Below are 24,109 nucleotides of genomic sequence, written 5' to 3' on the forward strand. Positions count from 1 at the left end.
AAAGCACGCTTGTCCCCCCTCCTGTCTCCCCGACGGCCCGCACTCACATTACATTCGGGCCTGGGCACGCCTACGTCAACGAAGATGCGCTGGTCAGAAGCGCTCTTGCTCAGCACAGTGGAGATTTCTTTAGTTATATACTCGTTTAAGTCATTTGATATGCAGCGACACGCAGTCAAATATTTCGCCGAACAGATCAGCCACTTTTGACACTCATAAACAATCATAGAGTCCTCGTGCTGCAGGTATTAGGAGGTTTGCTAAAGGTGCGGAGCTTTCGTGCAGTGAGAGTTTGCATCTTCAATAAACTACGACAGTTTGTGTTTATTGAACAGTAAGAATGATTAATAAACGCATATGAAACAGTCACGTCTCACTTTCAGTTTCGGGCTTTGGCGCGTTTTGCACTCACACACAAGTGTACCGCGCCACAGCCCAAGTAAAATGGATCGTTTGAAAAGTGTGAGTGCTCTGAAGTGTGACACCTCTTCCAACCGTGCCTGAGCCCGATTCAGAGCACTCATACTTTTCAAACGATCCAGGAAACGGGCCTGGGCACGGTTCAAATAGCATAGTGTGAGTAGGCCCTAAAATAAGTTTGACCTAAGATAAAGTTTTAATTGTTGGGGATTTTAATATTCTAATAGATAATAAAAAAGATGCTTTATGTCTGGCCTTCCTAGATATACTAGCCACTGTTAGAGTGAAACAGCATGTCTCAGTAGCTACTCATTGGTATAATCATGCTTTAGACCTAATATTATCACATTGTAGCGATATTGATAATGTTGAAGTTGTGCAGCAGAGTGATGACATTTTAGATCACTATTTAATCTTTTGTTTATTGTACATTGATAGGTCTACAAAAACAGCTGTTATTTTATAAATATAGAATGATAATCTCTAACACTAAAGAATACTTTGTCAGTTACCTACCTGATATTTCTAATTTCCTCAGCATTCAAGACAGCCTAGAATTTTGGACCCCAAAACATCACAAACAAAATCCTGGAACACTGTCTAACCTTTGATAGATTTTCAGCTCCATCCTCGTCTTCAGTCAAAAATTTTGAGGATGATTTTTGATAGCAACCTGTTGTTTGTAGGCCAGATTTTTTTTTTTATCTTCAAAATGTTGGCAAACTTCGACATAAGCTCTTCAATGTCTAACGCGGAAAAGCTTATTCATGCTTTCATGACCTCTCGTTTACATAATTGTATACATTTTATAATCTCATTGACAACCTGCAAAGTCCTGAATGGCTTAGCTCCCTAGTATTTGAATGTATTACAACGCCTCACGTCCACTACGCTCAATTAATTCTGAACAATTGATTATTCCTAGAATATCAAAATCGACTGTAGGTGGTCGATCTTTCTCGTATCTAAAGCCTAAACTCTGGAACAGCCTTCCAAGCACAGTTTACACTATTTCAATTTAAAACTAGATTAAAGACATATATCTTTGCATTAGAACATACATAAAACACAAATGCATGTCTTTTGAAATCCAAATCCTTTAAAGCAAGGGTGTTAAGCTCAATTCCTGGAGGGCCACTGGTCATCATCAGTTTAGTTCTATCACATCCATCCATTCAGCTTCAACACACTTACAGATGGTTACAGTTCAATGTGTTCCTATCATTAATGCAAATACCACCAAGCTTTATCTGCAAAACAAGCCTGCAGCTTTTGACTGCTGGGTGGCACTTTTACCATAGACTTCCTCAGCTAAAATATCAACACGGGATTTTCAGCGTGACCAGCTTTACATTTTCATAATACTATAGGACAGGTGGAATATACAAATAATCTAAGATAAACATGTAGTCAAGCTATTCATCTGTAACAAAACCATATTTAGTTGTATGCAGTTATTATTATTTAGTTATTAATATTTTTGGTAACATATTCGAACTAAAAATGTATCATAGGGTACATCATAGGTACTATATGTGATGTGTTGTGGTCAATTAAAATATAATTTTGTTTGGTCATTTTGGTTTTCTCAGTAATAAACATTGTTTGTTTGTTTGTTGGTTGGTTTGTATACTTTATTGTCCCTCAAGGGGAAATTTTCTGTGGACTCACAGAGCACTTCAGTACTGACACAATAAAAATGTAAAATAAGCAAACATGAAAAGAATTACATACAGAAAAAAAGCATAAGCACACTATCGATCAGTGTTCAATAGTCTGATTGACACTGGGATAAAAAACTCTATAGTCTGTTCCGCTTCCAGCGGAAGGTTCTGTATCTTCTACCAGAAAGAAAAAGATCGTAAAATGGGAAGAGTACATGAGATGGATTGTTCAGAATTCTTTTTGCATTGCTCGTAAAGTGTTTGAATACTAGTAAGAGTTTCAAATACTATTAGTCTCGTAGCAGTTATGATAATATTAAAAAAATTTATTTCAGATTTACAGAAAGATTGCCATACCATGTAGATAGACCATACCTGATGACACTCAAAAACAGCCTAATAAAATAAGTACATGATTTTCTTATCAACACCATAGAACCATAACGTTCGTAGAAAATACAGTCTTTGGTGAAGCTTTTGCAGATCCAGTTTACGTGAGTGTCCCATGTTTAGAGACCATGTAAATTTCCAAATACTTGTATGACTGTACATAAGTGATTTCTTGATTACGTACAAACACTGCTAAATGCTCGACAACACACTTGGGATCAAAGATTATTTCCTTTGTTTTTTTGTATTTACTTTTAAAATGTTTTCATCACACCACTTAACAAATGAATCAATTTCAGAAAAATAAACAGAAACAGGATCTTGTTTTTTCAGCCAATTTAAAATTACTGTATCGTCTAAGTATTTAAAAATAAAATTCTGTGAGTGCCTGCTTAAACACTCATTAGTATATAGAGTAAACAGTGATGAGCTCACACAACTTTGAGGGACACCAGAGCTACTATATTAAACTTAGGACAAACTATTATTTACTTTGACTGCCTGAGTTCAGTTTTACACTACAGTATGTTTTTGTTGTTGTTGGTTTTTTTTTTGTTTTGTTTAGTTTTTTAAGATGTCTACAATAAATTGTGATAAGCATAGCCCATAGGCTGCAAATATTAAGCAAATAAAGTCCTAAGTATTAACTATAGTTGCCGATTGAACATTTGACAGTGTACAAAAACTATAGATCTCTTGAAAGATTTGATTTATTTGGATGAATCTAGAGACCACCATGATTATGTTGATATATATTTGTGAACAAAAAATTATTTTTAGTATCATGAAAATTGCCTTTATTTGGGAGGGTTTGCATCCATTTTGCATCCTGAAATTAGGGGTATGATATTGAAGGCCTCATGTGACAGAAAGTAAATCAATTACTTTTTTCTTTCTTGAAATCTTTTATTTGGTTGTTTGCTTCCATGTCATTGAGAAATTAAATATGGATAACATGTAGAAAATTTGTCATAAAAGGAAAATGGCAACTATGAACTTGTCGGTGGGCTTAAATGAGTTAAATTCTATACACTGTGTATTCGTTATAACAACACGAGACAAGACACTTAATAAAGTGAATCAAATGTCTCTCATTCTGAATTAGCTTGTTTTACTTAATTTTCCCAACCGACAATTACCACTCATTAAGTATTAACCAATTAGATTAATATTAAATTTGATTTAATAAAATGTATATTTTAATTTGGCCTATTGCATTTGAAAATATGATTTATGATCAACATTTATTTCAATATGCGAACAACAACTTTCACAAACAATCTTTAACAACAGAACATCTTCAAATCTTCATGCACCTGCAGTGTTTCCAACAGCAAAAAAAGAATAAGCTAAATTAAAATAATAAAATAAATAGACCTGCCCTAAATGTTTTTCTAGTAAAATTACTTATTTAAATTACAAAATGAAAACACTGACTGAATCCTTTTGAAGAATTGGCATAGGTTGTTTATTTCCAATCAGGCTATGTTTTTTCCCCGTCAAATAAAAAAGAGACTACCTCAAATCAATCGCTCTACGGAAATAAGCATTTAATTAATGCTCCGCTGTAATTCTTATATTACAACATCTGGCAACATTTTTAATAGAAGTCATTATTTTAAAGATTATGTCGAGCACTCATTTTCTGTCATTGTCTGTCTTTGTCTTTGTACGAATGATGTCTTGGCCACGCTCGGGCCGTGCAGCTCCTGTTTTGTTTATCCAATTCACTTACACCGCATGTCTTTGGACTGTGCACTCCAAACAAGAACACTCAGAGGAAACCCATGTGAACACAGAAATGCCAACTGACATTGAGTCTGTTTTTCCGTATTTCAGCAAATGGAAAGATTTTTGGTGACAAATATTATTTTGACACATATTTTGGGAAAATGCTTTGAAAATGAAAAACAATTATTAAACAGTACGCTCTGGGCAAATTTACTACCTTTTCGTTATGTTGGTGGCTGTTTTTTCCCATTGACTTCTATTATAATTACATATTTTAATTGCAAAGCCATGACACCATATTATTATGCATTCTTGATTGTTGCTGGTTTTCCCTGTTGAGAAGAGGTACAATTTGTCATTTTTACTGTTGATAATCAGTTGCAGTGCAAAAAAATTTATCTTCTGGCTTAAAATTATATGGTTATATGGAGTATAGCGTGTGTGAGTTTGAGAAAATGAAAAAAAATAAGCAGTTCAGCTCTCAGAACACAGTAAACATAGTATTTTTATATACACACTATAATTTTTTGTTTTACTCCAAGTCAGAAACTTTCTTGCACAGACCTATCTAAAGTTTTAATTGTCCCAAATAATGATCGACAGTAAAAAAAATAAAAGTTTTACCTCTTCTCATCGGGGAAAACCACCAATAATCAAAAATGCATCATTTTTGGTCTCATGGTTTTGCAATCAAAAAAAGTCAATAGGGCAAAAATAGCCACCAATATAACCAAAGAGTAGTCAATTTTAACATTACACATGGTTAATTAGACAATTACTTATTATAACTTCAGTGTCCAACCTCTGTAGTGAAGAGAGGATTTTCCTTTAGATTGTAAGGGGTTAAATGTGTTTCCTGAAAAACACACACTGTGAAATAAATTTAGCAGAAATATTCTTTAAATTGAATTGGCAACCACAGCGGATTTCTCTCTCCATAAAATCAATTGGGAAAAAAACTGCAAAATACTGTAAAACCTTTGTGTGTCACCATTGCACGGGATGGTAGCATCTGTGTTCAAGTCCAAGATGAAGAAAGAATAGCTGATGTTATGGTGCATATTATTTATTACAAATACTATAACTGACAAATGGGGTAACAGTTCATAACTGACAAATATGTTATTCTCAATTTGGATTGGCAAGTATGAACCCTATCTCAAGCCTAAAAGTGTAGTTAGGCATAACACAGAGTAGATGTTTTAAAACACAGGCATTGTTCCTGTTATGCAACATTCACTGTATGCAACTGCATAATACATATTTTAATCAAATAAACATATGGCATAAATAAATACATAAATATTGTTTTTGCAAAAAAATGTAGTTCTTCAGCAGTGTCTAGTAGAATGGTTGCCAAGCCAAAAAAGATACAGCAGTGCAGTAATGTAATTAGGTCACAAGCATGTGTTTATAGCGTCTTTTACAGCAACTTTAAACACAGCTCAGCCAATCACAATCATGGACAGGAACTACACTTTTTATAATACCCGTTCTACAGGTGTTGTTATTCTCCCAAAATTCACTTTAGAAAAAAGGGCAACCTTGAATAGTGGAGAAATTGCCCAAGGACAAAAAATAAAAAATAAAAAAAATGCACAAACAGCAAATTATTTGTTCATGTGTCTACTATACACTGAATAAGAATGGTGTTTGTGAAAGGACAACATGTGCTTATAGAAAAAGACTAAAAACAAATGAATAAACTTTTTTTCAAAATGTGAGTTTCAGGGGAGACAGTCTGCATTAAGTTTAATCTAACATTTTGCAAGAGTGCTCAGTGTGTTGTTTAAAGTTAAAAGGTGTCTTTACACCAACACCTCATCTCAAAGGTGAAGCATAGTGAAAAGAACAACATGGTTTAGTTGTACTTGCCTAAGAGCAAGAAAACATAATTGTTAATGTTATATTTAGTGATTTTAGTTTTGGCAGTACATTGATAATTTAAAAACACATTATTAATAAAATAAAGCATGTTACATAATTCTTACAAAATCAATCCAATATGCTGATATATTTTTTCAGATTTTTATTTTGTTTTCAAAATTACCTATAACATTTTTCTAACACTTTGTATATTTGACTTTATGTAACCAATATAAAGTCGCCTTTATGTATCTTTTTTTTTTCAAACAGATGCTTTTAACACACCCTAATAAGCAAACAAAATAAATAAAAAATAAAATAACAGAATAACAGGGAGATTAAAAACTTTATCAAATCTGCTTTATATTTGTTTTTTTTCCTAATTTTCCTGATTTCAAAAAACTAAATGTCAAACAAATCAAGAGACATGTGTGCCAGAGAGCTTATATTCTGGAAAAATGTGACTCAAGGGTATCCCTATGCACCACTGCAAATTAATCATTCTGACACGTTCACGACCCTTCTAATAAGACAGGGGCCACAGTGCACCCCCTCCCCCCAGAATCCTGTCCTATGCTGCCTCGCTCTGTCTTTGTTTAGCCACCTATCCCTGGAGATTGGAGAGCAGAAGTGGGGGAGGACATGTGACAGAGGAATGGTGTGTGTTGAGAAAATGGGGGGTACATACTGCAAGTGACACCCTCATTCAGAATACTCCTGTGGGACAGGGCCAGGCACAAGACTCCTATCACAGTTTTACCAGTGCAGCCCCCCAGTCTCAACAAAAGCATATTCTGCATGCTGTTCATAATAATGAGATATTTAGATTTAGATGTATTGGTAACACTTTACAATAAGGTTGTAGTAGCTAATGTTAGTAAATGTATTAACTAATATTAACAAACAATAAACAATACAGTTACTACATAATTTTTTAATATTTGTTAATGTTAGTTAAATAAGATAAAGTTGTTCATTATTAGTTCCTGTTAACTCACAGTGCATTAACTAATGTTAACAAACATAATTTGGATTTTAATAATGCATTAGTAAATGTCGATTAACAAATTCTGTACAAGCATTGTTCAGTAATAGATTCTGTAAGTAAATACATTAACTAGCAAAAAGAACCGACAGTGACCTATGTGTCACAGTCAATGGTGCAGGCTCATGGTGCAGGTCCGGAAAGGTATTTTTAATACATTATCTCTGCAACTCACAAAGTCCTTAAGTGACATCTAATGAACACCAAGGTTCAGTCGTTACAAAGTGTGAATTTCTTGTTGCCTTGGCAACATTTACAAAATGGTGGTCTGCCTGCATAGTACATATTGCTGTGTCAGCATATACAAAACACTTGTATTGGTTACTAAAGATAAGTTTCAGCCCATTTGAAAAGCATTTCAATGATTAGACTTAACCTGGGTTTTGTATATTTGTTGAACAAACAGTTACAAAGCAAACTAAGGAAACACTGTTGTGAGTGACATATGTCACATCAGGCTGCTAACCTTTAAACAGCGGGTGGAATTTTGATGTGAGGTATTTGTCACATTAAGAAAAAAAAGACAATATGCTGCTCAATTAATTTAGCTGATTTCTTTATTTTTGTGTTTTTTCTTTGTTGCTTTTTTTAAAAGATTTTTTTATACAAATATAAATAAAATTATCTTAAATAAAATTATATAAAATAAAATAATAAAAATAAAATTATCTTAAAGTCTTTACTTTGTTAATAAAATATTTCATTTAGATAGTAAATAAATTGGTCAGTATCAGGTCAACTTACTGCTAAAAATTGCTAAAGTTGACAGCTCTCCAGAAAAAAAGCAACACTATCTAGATAAATGTAAAGTAATCGATTTTATTGTTCAACCAAATAGTATGATAAAATATTGGTGATATGCTGATAAGACAGTCCATGTATCTATAAAGTATTACCACAGGAAATATTGTGATACTATGTGTTACTGATATTTCCCCCAACCACACAGTATATACATTTTTGCAATTTTTTTCAAAATTAGTATTTTTTCACTGGGCATTGCAGTGCTTTTTTCCAGTTTTATTGCACATTATAAACATTTTCAATGTCATTGCACTACATGTATGTTTAATATCTTGACTTACATTTTTATTCAGGTTACACATTTTTTGAGTTGTAAAAAAATAATAAAATTTATTTATGGTTAACCCATGGACATGGTAAAACGTTTTTGTTACACTCAGAAATAAAGTTACGTGAGCTGTCACTGGGGTGGTACCCTTTCAAAAGGTACAAATTTGTACATAAACAGTCCATATTAATACCTCAAGGGTACATAATAATACCTAAAAAGTACAAAAGTGTTCCTCTTAAAATTTGTAGGTACTAATATATACTTGTGAGGTACCAATATGGACCCTTCAAGTACAAATTTGTACATTTTGAAAAGGTACCATCCCAGTGACACCTAGCGTACCTTTATTTCTGAGAGTGTACAAAAGAAACTTTTTTTTGTAAAAATGCAACAGTCCCAGATAAGTTTACAATATTCCGCAGCTAAACAAATTAAATTGTAAAAACTGTATTCCTCCTGACAAATGTTTTGTTTTTATTTTACCAGAAAAGTAATACTTCTTATGTATGTTGCTGAAAAGCAAATAAATACAAGGGAAAAAAACTTCGGGAGAAGCAACAATCTGACAATATGATTTCTTAAAGTAAGTATAAACAGACAAAATGTTGACAGATGGCTGCAAAACTCTATGCAGATCTTGTAGATTTGTTAAATAGTATATATTAAATTATCATATTCCATTAACAAAAGGTAATCACAAGTTTAAAATTTAGATATGATATATTTTATATTACACACACACTCACACCTGGTTAAATGATAACAATAATAATAATAATAATAATAATAATAATTCCTTATATTCATAAAGCGCTTTACACATTTTGAGGGAATCTCTTCATTCAAGGTTTACATGGCTTTTACACTATTTACAATATATATATATATATATATATATATATATATATATATATATATATATATATATATATATATATATATATATATGTCTGTGTGTGTGTGTGCGTGTGTGTGTGTGTGCGTGTGTGTGTGTGTGTGTGTGTATGTGTATTATATCCCCTTATATCCCTAGCCTTACCCTTAAACATTCATAGAAAACATTCACAATTTTAAAATGCACAGAAAAAAAAATATATATGCATTTGTTCTAAATAATTTATTCTATATGATCTATAAGGTTGTTTACCTAAGACACCTAAATTGAGAACAAAATAACAGTCCAACGAAAGTAGACTAGATTAAAGTCCCCCCCCCCCCCCCCTTGAGTCTTAAGCTATCACATTTGTGTATTTGTCTCCATCTGAGCCAAGACATAATCTTATTATTATTTTTAATTCCCCTTTGGCACACAGATCATTGTTATGGCCTAATTTTAAATGGCAATCTGTCCCAATAAATAATTCATGAGATGAATTAATTCATATTCATGTTTGGTAACATTATTTTTCTTTTTGGCAACTAAAATAAGATGACTGACAATAAAAAATGGACCATATTCTGACCTCTGTTTTAATAATTAATAATAAATACTAATTTAATAAAGTGATAAATTTTACAGCAGCAGACATCTTTTTGTTAAGGATAGTTCTGGTGTGTTTTCTTACCTAATTAATTTCCTATTTTGTATTAATATCTATTAATACCTAATGGCATAACTCATGTTAGTAGTCAGCAGGGTCATGTGTTGATGATTTCATTCTAGCAGTTTACTTCCATTGCCAGTCACCAGTTTCAATGGACTAAACTGGTGACTGGCAATGGAAGTAAAGTGTTAGTGAGAACAAAACTTACTTTCTTAGTGAGAGGTCATTTGTTTTTATTACACCCTTAAAAACCAAGATTTTGATAAATTTTTAACCCTCCTGTTATCTTGGATTTCTCTATACATTGTTTACCCTTCAGGTCAAAAATGATCTGGCTTAAATGTAATAAAGCAGCTATATTTAGCATGAAGAAACAACCTCATCTGATCACAAACTCTGGGAGTGTTTAGCTCTTCCCTCATGGTGTGGAGTATTTCATCGATGTTTAACCAGTGGCCTCCACTCATTTTTGACTAAAGATAATGGTATATTTTCTAATGCTAAAAGCACCTTCATACGTGTAAAATGATTTTAGCAAGACTGTATTCATACAAATCAAAGCAGTAGATTCTTATTGTGTGTGTGTGTGTGTGTGTGCATGTGTGTGCTCCAGTAGTTTTTGTTATGTAAACATTATTTTACCGCTGACAACCGTTGAGCCCTAAATGAGTACAGCTTTTAAGAAAATAAGAAACTAAAAAGAATGATTCCTTTTTTCTAATGTTGCAGTCATTTTAGAAAAATCTCAAGAGAACAAAATATTATTTTATTTTGTTTTTTGTTTTGTTTTTTGCTGCTGCTGCCATGTCAATTTTGACCTGTAAGTCAACAGGAGCTTTGAACAAGTAGTATCTGCTTGTTCAATATGTTCTGTACGAAGCTATTGTTTGTTTGTTTGTTTGTTTGTTTGTTTGTTTGTTTGTTTGTTTGTGATCAGTACCTGCTTAACTGGGTTTGGATTTGCTCCAAAGGGGAGGAGAAGCACAGATCCATATGATTTGAAAAGAGAATAAGAGAAAAAAAGAGAGGCATTCTTGAGAGAGCAGTGAAATTGTACCCAGGATATAATGGACTTTAGTTCTATAGAAAGTTTATTAGCCAAAACATTTACTAAATGGAATGTTATTTCTACAGAACTTATGTTCTTAAGTGCCTTCACTTTTTTTATTTTACTAAACATGATAGAAACTAGGTTTACTAGGGTTTGTACTTGGGTTTATTTTCATTTATTTTATCTCTCATTTACACTCTAAGATGAACAAAAAGAATGAATGTGTGTCTCAGACACCGGTGTTCACACAGAACATTAATACTAAAAACCTCCCCACACACACAGAACTGTTATGCCTTTTTAACATTCTCTGTTCTGGTGTTTATGGTTCCTGCACCTTGAGGAAATTACCCTTTTATAGGGTCAACACAATAAAAAAACTTTTTTTGTTTTTTCCCTGGTTGGGAGTGGTTAGTGAGTAAGTGTTTGTGAATGTGTGTATATAAATGTGTATGCAACTGTGTGTGAGAGAGAAAAACACATTTTAGGTGGGGGAGGAAATGCTGGTAGTGTTGTTTAATCTCCTACCCATCCTGTTTGACATTTTAGGTGGGGGTAGTAGTGTTTAATCTACTAGTTCTCTTTTCCAGCTAAAGAAAAAAGACCTGAAAAGGTTAATTGGCTCCTCATCCAATATATCACATTGCTGTGAACTCTCTGACCCTTCTTGTCAATAGGAGGCCTTTTCCTCTCTGACTTGATGAATGTGTGTTTCTATGGAAGTGTACTGCAGAGTACAATTTTTTTTTGCAGAACAAAAAGAAGTTTAACCGGTAGTTCTTTGAAATAAATAAATATCCCATGACATACAAAACCACTCATTTAGCATATCTAATGTATTCTGCATGTAGCACAGCTTGGTGGTTATTAGATTCCAGTTAATGCAGTTAGCAGATTATAATAGGCACTGTTGCAAATGTTTTCTAGTGCACTTCAGTAAGTTCAACAAGTCAGTCAATCACTGGGAGATGGGGAGTAGGAGATTGTGTGGGAAGAGGTAAGGGTGCAAGCCAAGAATCACTTACAAAAACCAAAAAACATTGACTGAGAGTAATGTCTGGTCTAAATTTATAGACATGGATCAAATAAGTTTCCAGGGTTAATTATGTGCAAATACAGACAAATCTATATGACAGTCAGTTTCCCGTGCTACTCTCATACTGCATTGTTACAACAATAATTTCGGAAAATAAATAGCTTTTTATAAAAGGCGTCCATTAGCTTTGCAGCCGTTAAATTATCATTTATGTGATCCGTCTCCTGAATGTCAAGCGCGTTCATTATGCCAGCAGGAACGTGGGCTGTGTGACAATCAAGGCAGAGGTTAGTTAGGGGAACACAACCCTATCTTTGTTCACTCTGGTCAGAAAGAAAAAAAACGGATTATTTGCTCGGCTTTTCATCTGCCTTGTGCGGAATACATTATGTGTGTAAATGTTGTTGAACCCCAGCTATTCTAAGCGGAAAGGTCACACACTCCCCTCGACCCAAGCTCCATGAGCATTGTGTCCCCGTGAGGTGAAAAAAAACGGCCTGTGCGGGAAGTGCAAGTCGTGGACTGCTGCTGCTATGGGGGAAAATAATAGGCTACTTTGGGACACTTTTTCTTGACTAGTCTTACAGCAAGCAAGCATGATTGTGCACCATTTATTATAAAAAAATATCTATATTGTACAGCTCTCCGTTGTTGTTGTTGTTGTTGTTGTTGTTATTATTAGCATAACGTAAAAGTAAACCATACTGAATGCAACTGCCTATAGAAATTGATTATTTTCACGTAAACGGTCACAGGCGCAACAAACACGGCTTTCATTAATGGTTAGTGATTACTCATCATATGTACGTGTATTATTGTGAGCTATCTATCTGAAAATATATTTCTAACAGATTATGTAAAACACATTTTAGTCTTTTAATCATGTCATCCCTTAAGGTTTTGTAAGGATGCTGTGGCATTCGTGATTGTCCTTGTGCAAAACAGGTTGTGTAAATGCGATTGAAGAAAAAAAGAAAATTGGAGCGAGAGTGTTGTGAATGAAACAGACATCAGTTATGCATCTTAAGCAAAGACAGCTTGAGGCTTGAAGTTTTGTAACTCACGCTCTGAAGCCATTGTGATGACGGACTCGGTGGTGGCGTGATACTCATCGGCGTCTATGAAATCCTCTAAGGAAGATGCGTCCCCTTGGAAGTCATGATGGTCCAACAGCTGCTGCAGCGGGGGTGCTTTGGGGAGAAGCTGATTAACCACCTCTCTGCTGATGTTGGGTGCTTGTTTTAAGCGCAGTTTGCTCAGTATTTGTGATTTAATTGTTTCCAGTCGCAAGACTTTACTCTGTTCTCTCCACACGCACGCTGAACACTCAGAAGACTCCACATCATCCACGTCAAAGAGAGAGACTCCAACATCAGAGGACATCTCACTCAGAGGGGCTAGAAAGAGGTTCGGCTCATCGCTTCCGGACAGTCCCAGAGAAATAAGTACCGTTAAGCACAATAAAAAGTTATACCTTTTCATGTTGTTAAATATCAGGAAACAATGGTTTTCTCTTGATTTTTCAAAATAGGCTACAGTTGTTACTGTCTTTATTTTTATCTGGAAGACGAATTAACTATATAAATACGAATAAAGACGTTTTAGAAGATGTAGCCTATTTCATTTAAAAAAACTAAAAAAAAAAAAAAAACAAAGCGACGGCTTTAATCGGATTCTTTTAAATATCGTTCCTTAATGCATTTCAGTTTGTTTTAAAATCATTTTATAATCTATCTGCTTCAGCTGTTACTACGCTTTTTTTCAGCTGTACCAGTGCCTATAATGCTCCCCTTATATATCACAGCCTGGTGGCGTAATCCTTCTCTATTGGCTAACATTTCAACAAAAGGATCACAGGTTTGTCACTAAATCTGAGAGAGAGAGAGAGAGAGAGAGAGAGAGAGAGAGAGAGAGAGAGAGAGAGAGAGAGAGAGAGAGAGAGAGAGAGAGCACCGAGTCTCATAACACAATAGTAATACACATCAATCTATTCGTGTTAGTAAAAATGCTTTTCATTTTCAGTTTACTTACAACTTTCAGTTTGGATGACAATTTGTGTCTAGTGGGGGAAATAAAATAATAATAATAATAATAATAATAATAATTTATATATATATATATATATATATATATATATATATATATATATATATATATATATATATATATATATATATACATATATATATCGAAGTTCAGTTGACATGTTATTGACATTACATTGTTGCCATTGGCTTTTGTATGAGGATTTGCTTTGCAACATTTAACTTATTACAGTTTTACTGACTTTATACTATATATTTTATACATTATTTTTACAATAAAAATATCAGGGATTTTTTACAGTAAAAGTCTGTACAATGAACAGCTATTTTAGACAAAATCTATCTATAAAAGAATAAATATACCCTTATTTACAACAAACATAAATTCCCATTGGGTAGAGCTGTGCACAACTGTAAACAATATTGCAGTACATATTGAAACTGAACCTACAACATACACAGGTCTATAAATCATTCATTAAATTGTTAAATTTAGAAGACATTTCCAGGGAAAAAAGATTTACCTTTTTTGTATAAAATTTGCCTGACAGATTTCAACAACTAGTTCAACATTTTAGTATGTAATGACTAGGCCCACACGGAATCTGCATGCGCAGAAGTCAGCATACAGTATTTTTAGCAAATCATTGATTCTGTTTATTAACTTGTGTAAATGTGTGCAAATTGATATTTTTTTAACTATTAAATTCATTTCAATAATATTATTGACTAATATGAAAATATTCATATGATTTATTTACAATATAGTTTGTAAAGTAATATTTTCTGTCTTTTGGTAGGTATATTATATGAGAGACTTGCTTTGTTTATCAAATAAAGTGGATCTAATTGGATTTGCACTGTAAACATTAAATATAATGTTGAATCAGATTAAACTGTTTGCTCAGGAATTATTTTATTAAGCTCATACTCATCAACATACAATTAGTGCACAATTAGTATACAATTTGTGTGGCCGAGCAGTATAACAAATTAGTAATGAGACACACTGTTGTGACACATTATTATGCAAAAAGGAATCCATTTCAGGCGGATTTGACTCTTTACTATTCACTTAAGCACTGTCACTACTGGCAAAGTCTCATTTGAACCTTACCCATTGTCATGTTGAAATGTCCAATTCTGTCAGTTAAATGATTGTTTTGTATATGTTTCTGTATAGTGCATGTCATTTAAAAGAATTAACCAAGTAGCTTTAGTTGTCAGTTCTTATGGCATGTTATTCATTAACAGACGGTTTAATTGCCATTTTTAAACAAGAAATTAACTGACGGTGCTTGTTTACGTTAGTGCTTGTGAGGTAATGTTAGAGCAAGTTCCTGAAAAAGGAAAATTAATTTTCTGTTAACTTTAACCAAGTGTTAATTGCATTCTCTATTTCAGCACAACATTGAAGTGAAGGTAAAGTACTTCATGTGACCATGAGGGATAAAGTTAAGGTAAGCTATAGTCATTATGAAAAAAAGTAATTTCTATTTACTTTAACTTAGTGTTAACTGCATTCTCTATTTCAGCACAACATTGAAGCGACCATGTGGAATAGTTAAGGTAAGATGGCCTGCAAGTAGTCAATATGACCATCATTATCAACCAATAAAATGTTATTTTTATTGATTATGGCTAATGCAAAGTACATTAACCACATAACAGTTGTCAGCTGTTTTTGTTTTGTAACATAACAGTGGTCAAAACACAGTGAATAATTTTTTTTATCGATTTTTGTTTTGGCAGTAATTTATTTTTTATTTTTATTTTTGGTGAAAATACAAGAATAATAACATCACGGCATTGAAGAAAAAATACAATAACAGAAAATGAAAAAAGAAGAGAAAAAAACACACACACACACGCACGCACGCACGCACGCACGCACACACACACACACACACACACACAAACACAAACAAACACACACAAAACTTTACAAAGCCTCAGTCATAATGAAAAAAAGATGATCATAAGCTTTAAGAAACTTATTATTCTTCTTATTATTAATAAGCTTAAGAGAATAAATATTGGAAGAAATTTCAGCAAGGAAGGTATTAAATCTAGGTTACCTTTAAGAACTTATTTTTGTGCATAAAAAAATTACAATAAGATCGAGAGCATGATCATTACCTGAGAAATACAGAAATATATGTTTTTATAGACAAATTTAAATCATATTTAAATAATGATGATAAATAAAAAATATTGTTAATTCCAAAGAAGTTTAACGTGAGTGCAACTATACGCAGGGGTGGGCAAACTCGTTTCTGGAGGGCTGGTCTCCTGCACAGTCAAGCTCCAACACTAATCAAACACACTTGAACAAGCTAATCAGTGTCTTCAAGATCACTGGAAATCTATAAGCAGGTATGTTTGATTAGAGTTGAAGCTAAACTGTGCAGGACACCGGCCCTCCAGGACCGAGTTTGCTCACCCCTGAACTATAGAATAAGTCATGTATATTGCAGAAAGTACACAAATTAGATATATCAAAATAATTTGGCAGTAATGCTCATCACAAGACCAATTGCTTAACAATTTGTTTACTTTCAAACAGTAACATTATTAGTTATGTTAATCTGGCCTTTTTTAAACATTTTACAAAAGAACATTTGTTAATTTTATTTAATTAATCTAACTCATGATGATGATGCAGGTCTTAACAGTTTTATTAGATGGAGCTGATAATACAATGGACTATATGCACAGCTAGAGATTTTCAGTCAAGGATAAATTTCCAGTAAAAGGTTAATGTGACTATTCACTGATTTTTGAAGAAATCAGATCTTAAACATGGCGATGTGTGCATTTACCCTATTCAATTGTAATTTTAAGCTAACATTAACATAGTACATGTCTATTTCTTACTGATAATTTTAATGCATTTTTAACATTTACTAACCAAAACTTATTGTTTAGTGTTACTGATTGTACATTTTATTTTTTGTGGTGTTCAGGTGTACGTGATTACTATAGCTAAAGTGCATGGTGAATATACATTCTGAGTCCACAAATCCAGTATAACCCATATCATGACCACAATCTAAATCAACAAATATATATTGCCTATTCTAAATTAAATTTATGGGGGCAAAGAATGATTTGTGCACAAATTTTAATACATACAAATTGGTATGGTGGTACCAGAGATTTTTATTATTAAATGTTGAGTCTTATTCTACTCTTTTCATCAGTTAATGCAGCCTTGCGCCCAAGCCATGGATGTTAAAAAAGTGTGATGCTGCCAAGCACGCCTTGCTTGATTGTTCAAAGTAATGTTGATGTCTTACTCATTTTTAGTAGATTCTTAATTGTCAATTTGTTCACAGATTTGCTGTGAGCAGTTTTATGTACAAACTCTTTTTCCTCTTCCAATAGTTCCTACATTCTAAAAAAAATCTGGTGTTAAGAACAACCACTGCTAGGCTATTTGGCTACCCAGTGCTAAGTAAATAATAGACAACGTTTTTTCAATATAGTCTTTGTATTTATCTGAAATTTTACTGAGCATGTGTGTTTGTTTTGTTGGTTTTTAATAGACAGTGCATAGAATGTCATCTTTATTTGTACAGACAAATTTAATTATTCACGAACACATCTAATTCAGTCTTTCTTTTCCCAGCAATACAACATCAAACAAGCAATCTTATTGCTTGGAGGGACAAGTGGTCATTGATGTGCGGTATTCACCCCAATCTTTTTTTTTTTTTTACATTTTTATACATCAGGTTTGATTAAATTGTATAACATTAATGTTCCCAAACAATTGTATGCATTCTCTCAGTATCATCAAGTGACCTCATAACGTTATTAACTCTTTATTTGTTACTTTATATACAGACTTGTTTGTAATGTGAGGGTAAGTAAATAACAAAATTACCATTTTAAGGTGGATTACCCAATTAATTAGTTAAAATAATAATTTAAATCGGTTTACATTTATTCAATCCAATCTGACAATTTTATATCTTTTTTTAAATTAATGTGTATTGGAATATCGGATATTTGTTTCGTTCACACTTTATTACAACCCTGTATTTATTTCTTTATTTTACTAAAAGTAAAAGTTCTATTTTATCTCAAGAAAATATTTAGAATGACTCTAAAATATTTTTAAACCATTTATTTTTGCTGCCTTTTTTGTGCAATCATGACTGCTTAATGAATTTTAGTTGCATAGTGATGGCTTTTTATGTTGAGTAAAACATTTTATAACAATTTAGTTTATTTCTCTTTTTTGTTCCAGATTTCTCTGGCTGATTCTGATGTTACAGTCCCTAAATGTATAAAAGGCTAAAAAGTCTTACGATTCTCATTTTACCCAAGAAACTCCTGCAAGAAGCACACTCACAGAGAAATCTGTGTATTCACAGCCTTTGCTCAACACTTTGCTGATGCACCTTTGGCAGCAATTACAGCCTCAAGCCTTTTTGAATATGATGCCACAAGCTTGGTACACCTGTCTTTGGGATTTTTTGCCTATTCCTATTTGCAATATCTCTCAAGTCCTATTAGGTTGGATAGGAAGCGACGGTGTACAGCCAATTTCAGATCTCTTCAGAGATGTTCAATAGGATTTAGATATGGGCTCTGGCTGGGCCACTCAAGGACAGTCGCTCAGTTGTGAAGCCACTCCAATGATATTTTAGAAGTGTAGTTTGGTTCATTGTCCTGCTGGAAGATAAACCGTTGCCCCAGTTTGAGATCAAGAGCACTCTGAAGCAGGATTTTATTCAGGATGTCTCTGTACATTACTGCATTTATCTTTCCCCCTATCCTGACTAGTCCTCCAGTTCCTGCTGCTGAAAAACATTCCCACAGCATGATGCTGCCACAATCATGCTTCACTGTAGGGATGCCTGGTTTTCTCTAAACGTAACGCCTGGCATTGACTCCAAAGAGTTCAATTATAATCTCATCAGACCAGAGAATATAGTTTCTTATGGTCTGAGTGTTTCAGATGTCTTTGGCAAATTCCAGGCATGGAGTGGCTTCCATCTGGCCACTCTACCATACAGGCCTGATTGGTGGTTTGCTGCACAGATGGTTGTCCTTCTGTAAGGTTCTCTTCATTACACATAAGAACACTGAAGCTCAGACAAAGTGACCATCGGGTTATTGATCATTTCCCTGACTAAGGCCCTTCTCCCCCGATCACTCAGCTTAGATGGCCGGACAGCTCTAGGAAGAGTCCTGGTGGTTCCAAACACTAACGCATGATGGCGGCCACTGTGCTCATTGGAACTTTCAGAGCAGTCGAAATTTTTCTGTAACCTTCCCCAGCCTTGTGCCTTGAGACAATCCTGTCTCGGAGGTCTACAGACAAATCCTTTGTCTTCATGCTTGGTTTGTGCTTTGCCATGCACTATCAACCCTGGGACCTTGAATAGTCAGGTGTATGCCTTTTTAAATCATGTCCAATCAACTGAATTTACCACAGGTGAACTCCAATTAACTCCATCTCAAGAATGATCAGTGGAATCAGAATATACCTGAGCTCATTTTAGAGCTTCACAGCAAAGGCTGTGAATACTTATGTTCATGTGATTTTCAGGTTTTTTTTATTTTTAATAAATTTGCAACAATTTCAAAACATGTATTTTCACTTTGTCATTATGAGGTATTGTGTGTAGAATTTTGAGAAAATAAATGAATTTAATCTATTTGTAAATAAGGCTGTAACATAAGAAAATGTGAAAAAAAGTGCTATGAAAACTTTCCAGATGCACTGTATTCTGTACTTTATCACCTTTTAAATTTACTTTGTTAGTTTATTTAGTTTGTATTTCATTTACCTACCTACATATCAAGGGGTACTGAATAAAAATAATATTAATGCTAGAAATAATACAGCTAAATTGTTCTACATTATAAAGTAATTGTGGTCTTTAATTTTTCTTTTTTTATTAAAAAATAAAGTTTTTCTCTTTTCACAGACACTGTAATAAATGCTTTAAATGTGACATGCTGTGGTGATCATGGAAGAGTCAAGAGTGTAAGATTCTTGAAAGACCGTAGTGACAGACGAGTCTCTGCATTGATCCCATGGGCTATTCTGAACATCTGCCGTTGACCGACTTAAACCTGCACTTTCTTCATGATGGACACTCATCGATCTCAAGTCCTCCACAGTCTTTTAGACCACAGCTATACCCTTTATTTTTGGCCAGAGGAGAATTGATCCCTGACTGAACCTGGTTTCTTTAATATTTGTTCTTTACTGCCATCAACTGGTGGAGTTTTGGTTCAGTCCACTGTTCCTCTGGTTTGCTTAGTCAGGGCTGGTGGAGTTGCTCTTTAGTGAATCTTCCTTCAGCAATGACAGTTGTATTAAATTGAACTGAATCAGTTTTGATTAAACTTTTAATTATAACTACACCACCACTTTACCACTACTCTCATCCCTGTCTGACATGCTCATTTGCTCTTTATCTATGTAAACCATTTTTCGAACAATCTACATTGTAATAGTGATATATATATATATATATATATATATATATATATATATATATATATATATATATATATATATATATATATAAGATGACTTGACTGGAATTCCCAAATTATTCCCAAATACCACGGAAACCCAAAATTGATGAGGTTTAGGCCCAATTCTATTTTAAACCACTTCCCCTCTGCCTTCCCCAACCCTTTTGGCCCTTGAAACAGAGTGTTAAGGGGTTAGGGTGGAAATATCCCCCTAAAAATTGCACACACCGCCATGTCATCGCTAGCATAGGTTGCAAGCTCCACAGAACAAGCATTTTTAATTAATTTATAAATGAATCATATAGTAGCTGAGTGTAAGCACTTTGTGAGTGTTGATGCTAATCTTTTGTATGAATGAACAACAATATTATACCAGATGTGCTGTAAAAAGGTATTTCACTCCCACCAAACATCCCTGAAAGACCCAAAGTCATTGGGTTATCAGAATTTTTTATATGTTAAGTAATATTTTGCAGTGGTTATTAAGGGACTATCTTTAGTGAAATTTTAGCTTTTTTTTTTTTTTTTTTTTTCAAAATGTTTCTTTGACGATATAACACATTAATGTTGTTATGAATGTAATCAAGCAGCCACTTTGTAGTAAAAATTCTTATTAATGCACATTGATTTTACATTTGGGGGTCTTCTTGCTCAGTTTTGCCGACACGTTGCTGCTGTAGTCAGAGAAAACTCTCATACCCCTTCATTTGTAGTGTGGTCCCTCATTTAAAGGGCTATGTGGGCCTTCCCTTTACCCCTACGCCATCAAGCTGAAGAGAATTGGAACACCCTACCTCTTCAATAATGCATGAACCGAAAGGGAAGGGTTAAGGGGTAAAATTGAAATGGGGCCTAAATCAAAGTAAAGTGACCCTCTACTATAAGGATATGGTGAAACATACTTGAGATTTGATGTTTGTTATGCACTTGTTTTGTTGAAGCACTGTACATTTTGCACTTAATCTGCAGACTTTGTGAAGTTTTATAAACTAATTTACATAACAAATTTTCTTTAAAAAAAACCCTTTCCACCCCATCTCCTCCTTTTCCGCCCTTTTTCAGGGGGAGCTTTCGACACCTAGCTGATCTTGGACCCCCTTTATTGACCAGGCGGGAGCCTTGGGCTCAACTATCTCCAAGCTCAGGGTTCTCTCCCGCGACAGCATGGCAAACCTGCTATTAATGCCAAGCATATCTAAGTGCAAACTCTGTGAAACAGTCATGGACTTTCTTGAAAATTGTGGCCTTTTAAAAGGTCTGTTCTGTAATTGTAATATTTTGTACTGAAGGACATTTTCTACAGTATTTTGCACTATTTTAACAGAATAAAAATATATTTTGAATGATTCTGTAAAACATTCAAAACATTTTGAGGTTTTAATAAAAACAGTTTGAGTTGTTTATTGTGTGTGTTTGACTTTTATTAAAGTTGCATGTAACATATATATGAGGAAAACTAATATATTTATGGTATGTTGCTTGTGTTTAATGTACTTATAATTAATTTCTTATGTACTTATAATACAGAAAAAGTACACTTTAATATCACTAAGCAAGCATGAAATTGGATTACATATTATACTTATTTAAAGTGTTCTAAACATACTTAAAGTTGTTCCAATTTAGCACACAAAAGTACACAAAGTTGTACTGTAATGCAATTTTAATACAACTAATGTATACTTAGCACAAACCTAATATGTCAAAAATAGCACACTTTAAGTTAACAAATCATTAACAGACTAAAAAAATATACCGACAATTAGTCTGAATCTAATTATACTAAGCTTATTTATTTTTCACTAGGGTACCTTAGTGTTCAACTCTCTGTAGAGAGGACACTAGTGAGGATTTTGCTCACAGATACAGGACAAGACTTCTCTCACATGCTGTTGATGCTCTGCAAGGTTTCTGGAATAGATTAAGATATCATCGATGTACACGAGAACAGACTTAAATAGAAATTTACAAAGTGTCTCATTTATGAAGTCTTGGAAGACTGAGGGGGTGTCACCCTCCTGAATTTAGAAGAGATTGTATGCACTTTGGAGGTCGAGTTTGGTGAAAATACGAGCCCCAGATAGATATTTTAGTGCTGCTGGGGTGAGGAGAAGTGGGGATCTGTTCTTGATCTTGATGTTATTGAGAGCTTGGTAATCAATCCCATCCTTCTCGGCCACAAAGAAGAAGCTTGACATGGCAGGAGATGTAGAAGGGTAAATGTAACCTTGGGATAAAGCCTCTTCTACATACTCCTCCATAGCCATTCTCTCTAAAATGGATAAGGTGTAGCCGTGTTCATGGAGCACTGGCTCACCCTCGATTAGGTCAATAGCGCAGTCCTGTGGTCTATGAGGTGGAAACTGGGTGGCTCTCTCAGGGCAGAACATGTCAAGGAATTCTCTATAGTAATGAGGAATCCTCTCTGAGCACTGATTAACAGGATTTTCTATAGAAGTGGTATACACATACATAGGATTAATAACTTTCCTGACAGGACATTCTGGAATACATTCAGAGAAACAGTCTTTTATTTGTTTCCAATTTCTGTACCCCAAGAAAGCACAGGATTGTTTTACCAGCCACAGGTGCTCTAAGATGGTGTCCGCAGTGGCCCCCTTCAAGACCAATATATCAATTTCCTCTTCATGGAAATGTCCCACTCGTAGATTAACAGAATCCAAAACTCTGTTGATGTGACAATGATTTAAGGGCTTTCTGATGATGGACTGTACATTAAAGCTTTTTTCAGAGGACTGCGTCTTACAGCAAAGCTGACAGCAGAGGGTGCCAGTGAAGAAATTGCCAACTGATTTGGAGTCATGGAGTGCAACCACTGGAAGAGAGATGTTATGTGCAGTAAGCATCACAACAGTGGTGAGAGGTAGGATGTTTTCTTGCATAGCACGACTTGCTCTCACCATGGGACGTGCTGGATGTATGGCAAATGATGCTTGGAAATGCCCTGCTCTTCCATAATGCAAACAGAGACCTCGATTCAGCCGACAAAGTCATACTGTGAAACCTGTCATGCAAAGATAAAGAGACTGATGCATGTTTTGTGTTTCTTCAACTGACTTTACTCTTCTTCTGTATCAAAACAACAACTCACTCTCGCCACTCTGCACTTTACACTATTAGCACTTAACATTCATGACATCTCCCCCTTTTTTCAACTGTATATGTTTTACAGCTGTGCATATGAACACAAAACTCTTTTCAACTTTTTATTTTTTTTTTACAGTAACATTTACGGCGTATGTGACCACACAGATCACAAATTAAGTCTCTGTACAGGCTTATTCACTCAGCCTGGGCGAGTCACCGTGTTTGACTGTGACTGCTGTTCGTACTCTGATGAGATACTGTAGAATCAAAACATGTCTGTGTTACTGTGTTTGGTTCTACGGTGGGAATGTCTTGTGTATGTGCACTCTCAAAGTCTGGAAAATACTTTCTTTCTGTCTTTCTTTCTTTCCACTTTGCCTTGACGAGTTCCTGAAGACAAATGCACCTGCTGGAGAAGACGGCGATTACTCCTAACCAGCTTTTCTTCTGTAATCTACAACATACGATCATGGCATGGAAAAGGAACCTTGAATGTTCCCTTGGTTGGTCCAATCCTTTTGTTCACTGATTCTGACACGGACTGTATCTTCTTATTATGAAGGCAAGTTTTTCACTCCATTTCGGCGATTATAGAAGAATGCATTTTTACCTTTTGCTAGGGCATCAGCA

The 24,109-nt window shown here is 34.2% G+C and overlaps 1 protein-coding gene across 2 annotated transcripts in view; it reads right to left on the reverse strand.

Annotated features, from left to right (window-relative positions):
- The window catches only part of gdf11 (growth differentiation factor 11), a 115,685-nt gene extending 102,370 nt beyond the window's left edge, over positions 1 to 13,315 (reverse strand). Inside the window, exons 1-2 of one of the 2 annotated variants that reach the window (XM_056468110.1) lie at positions 13,194 to 13,315; positions 12,887 to 13,157 (exon numbers count right to left, since the gene is read on the reverse strand). In XM_056468110.1, the coding sequence (XP_056324085.1) occupies positions 12,887 to 13,157; positions 13,194 to 13,304 (382 nt within the window). In that variant the 5' untranslated portion in view covers positions 13,305 to 13,315. Of the gene's footprint in view, positions 1 to 12,886 lie in introns of both variants that reach the window. The other variant, XM_056468109.1, reaches the window with a different exon arrangement.
- Between the last annotated feature and the right edge of the window lie 10,794 nt (positions 13,316 to 24,109).

The sequence above is a fragment of the Danio aesculapii genome, chromosome 11, assembly GCF_903798145.1.
Source record: "Danio aesculapii chromosome 11, fDanAes4.1, whole genome shotgun sequence".
Lineage (NCBI taxonomy): Eukaryota > Metazoa > Chordata > Actinopteri > Cypriniformes > Danionidae > Danio > Danio aesculapii.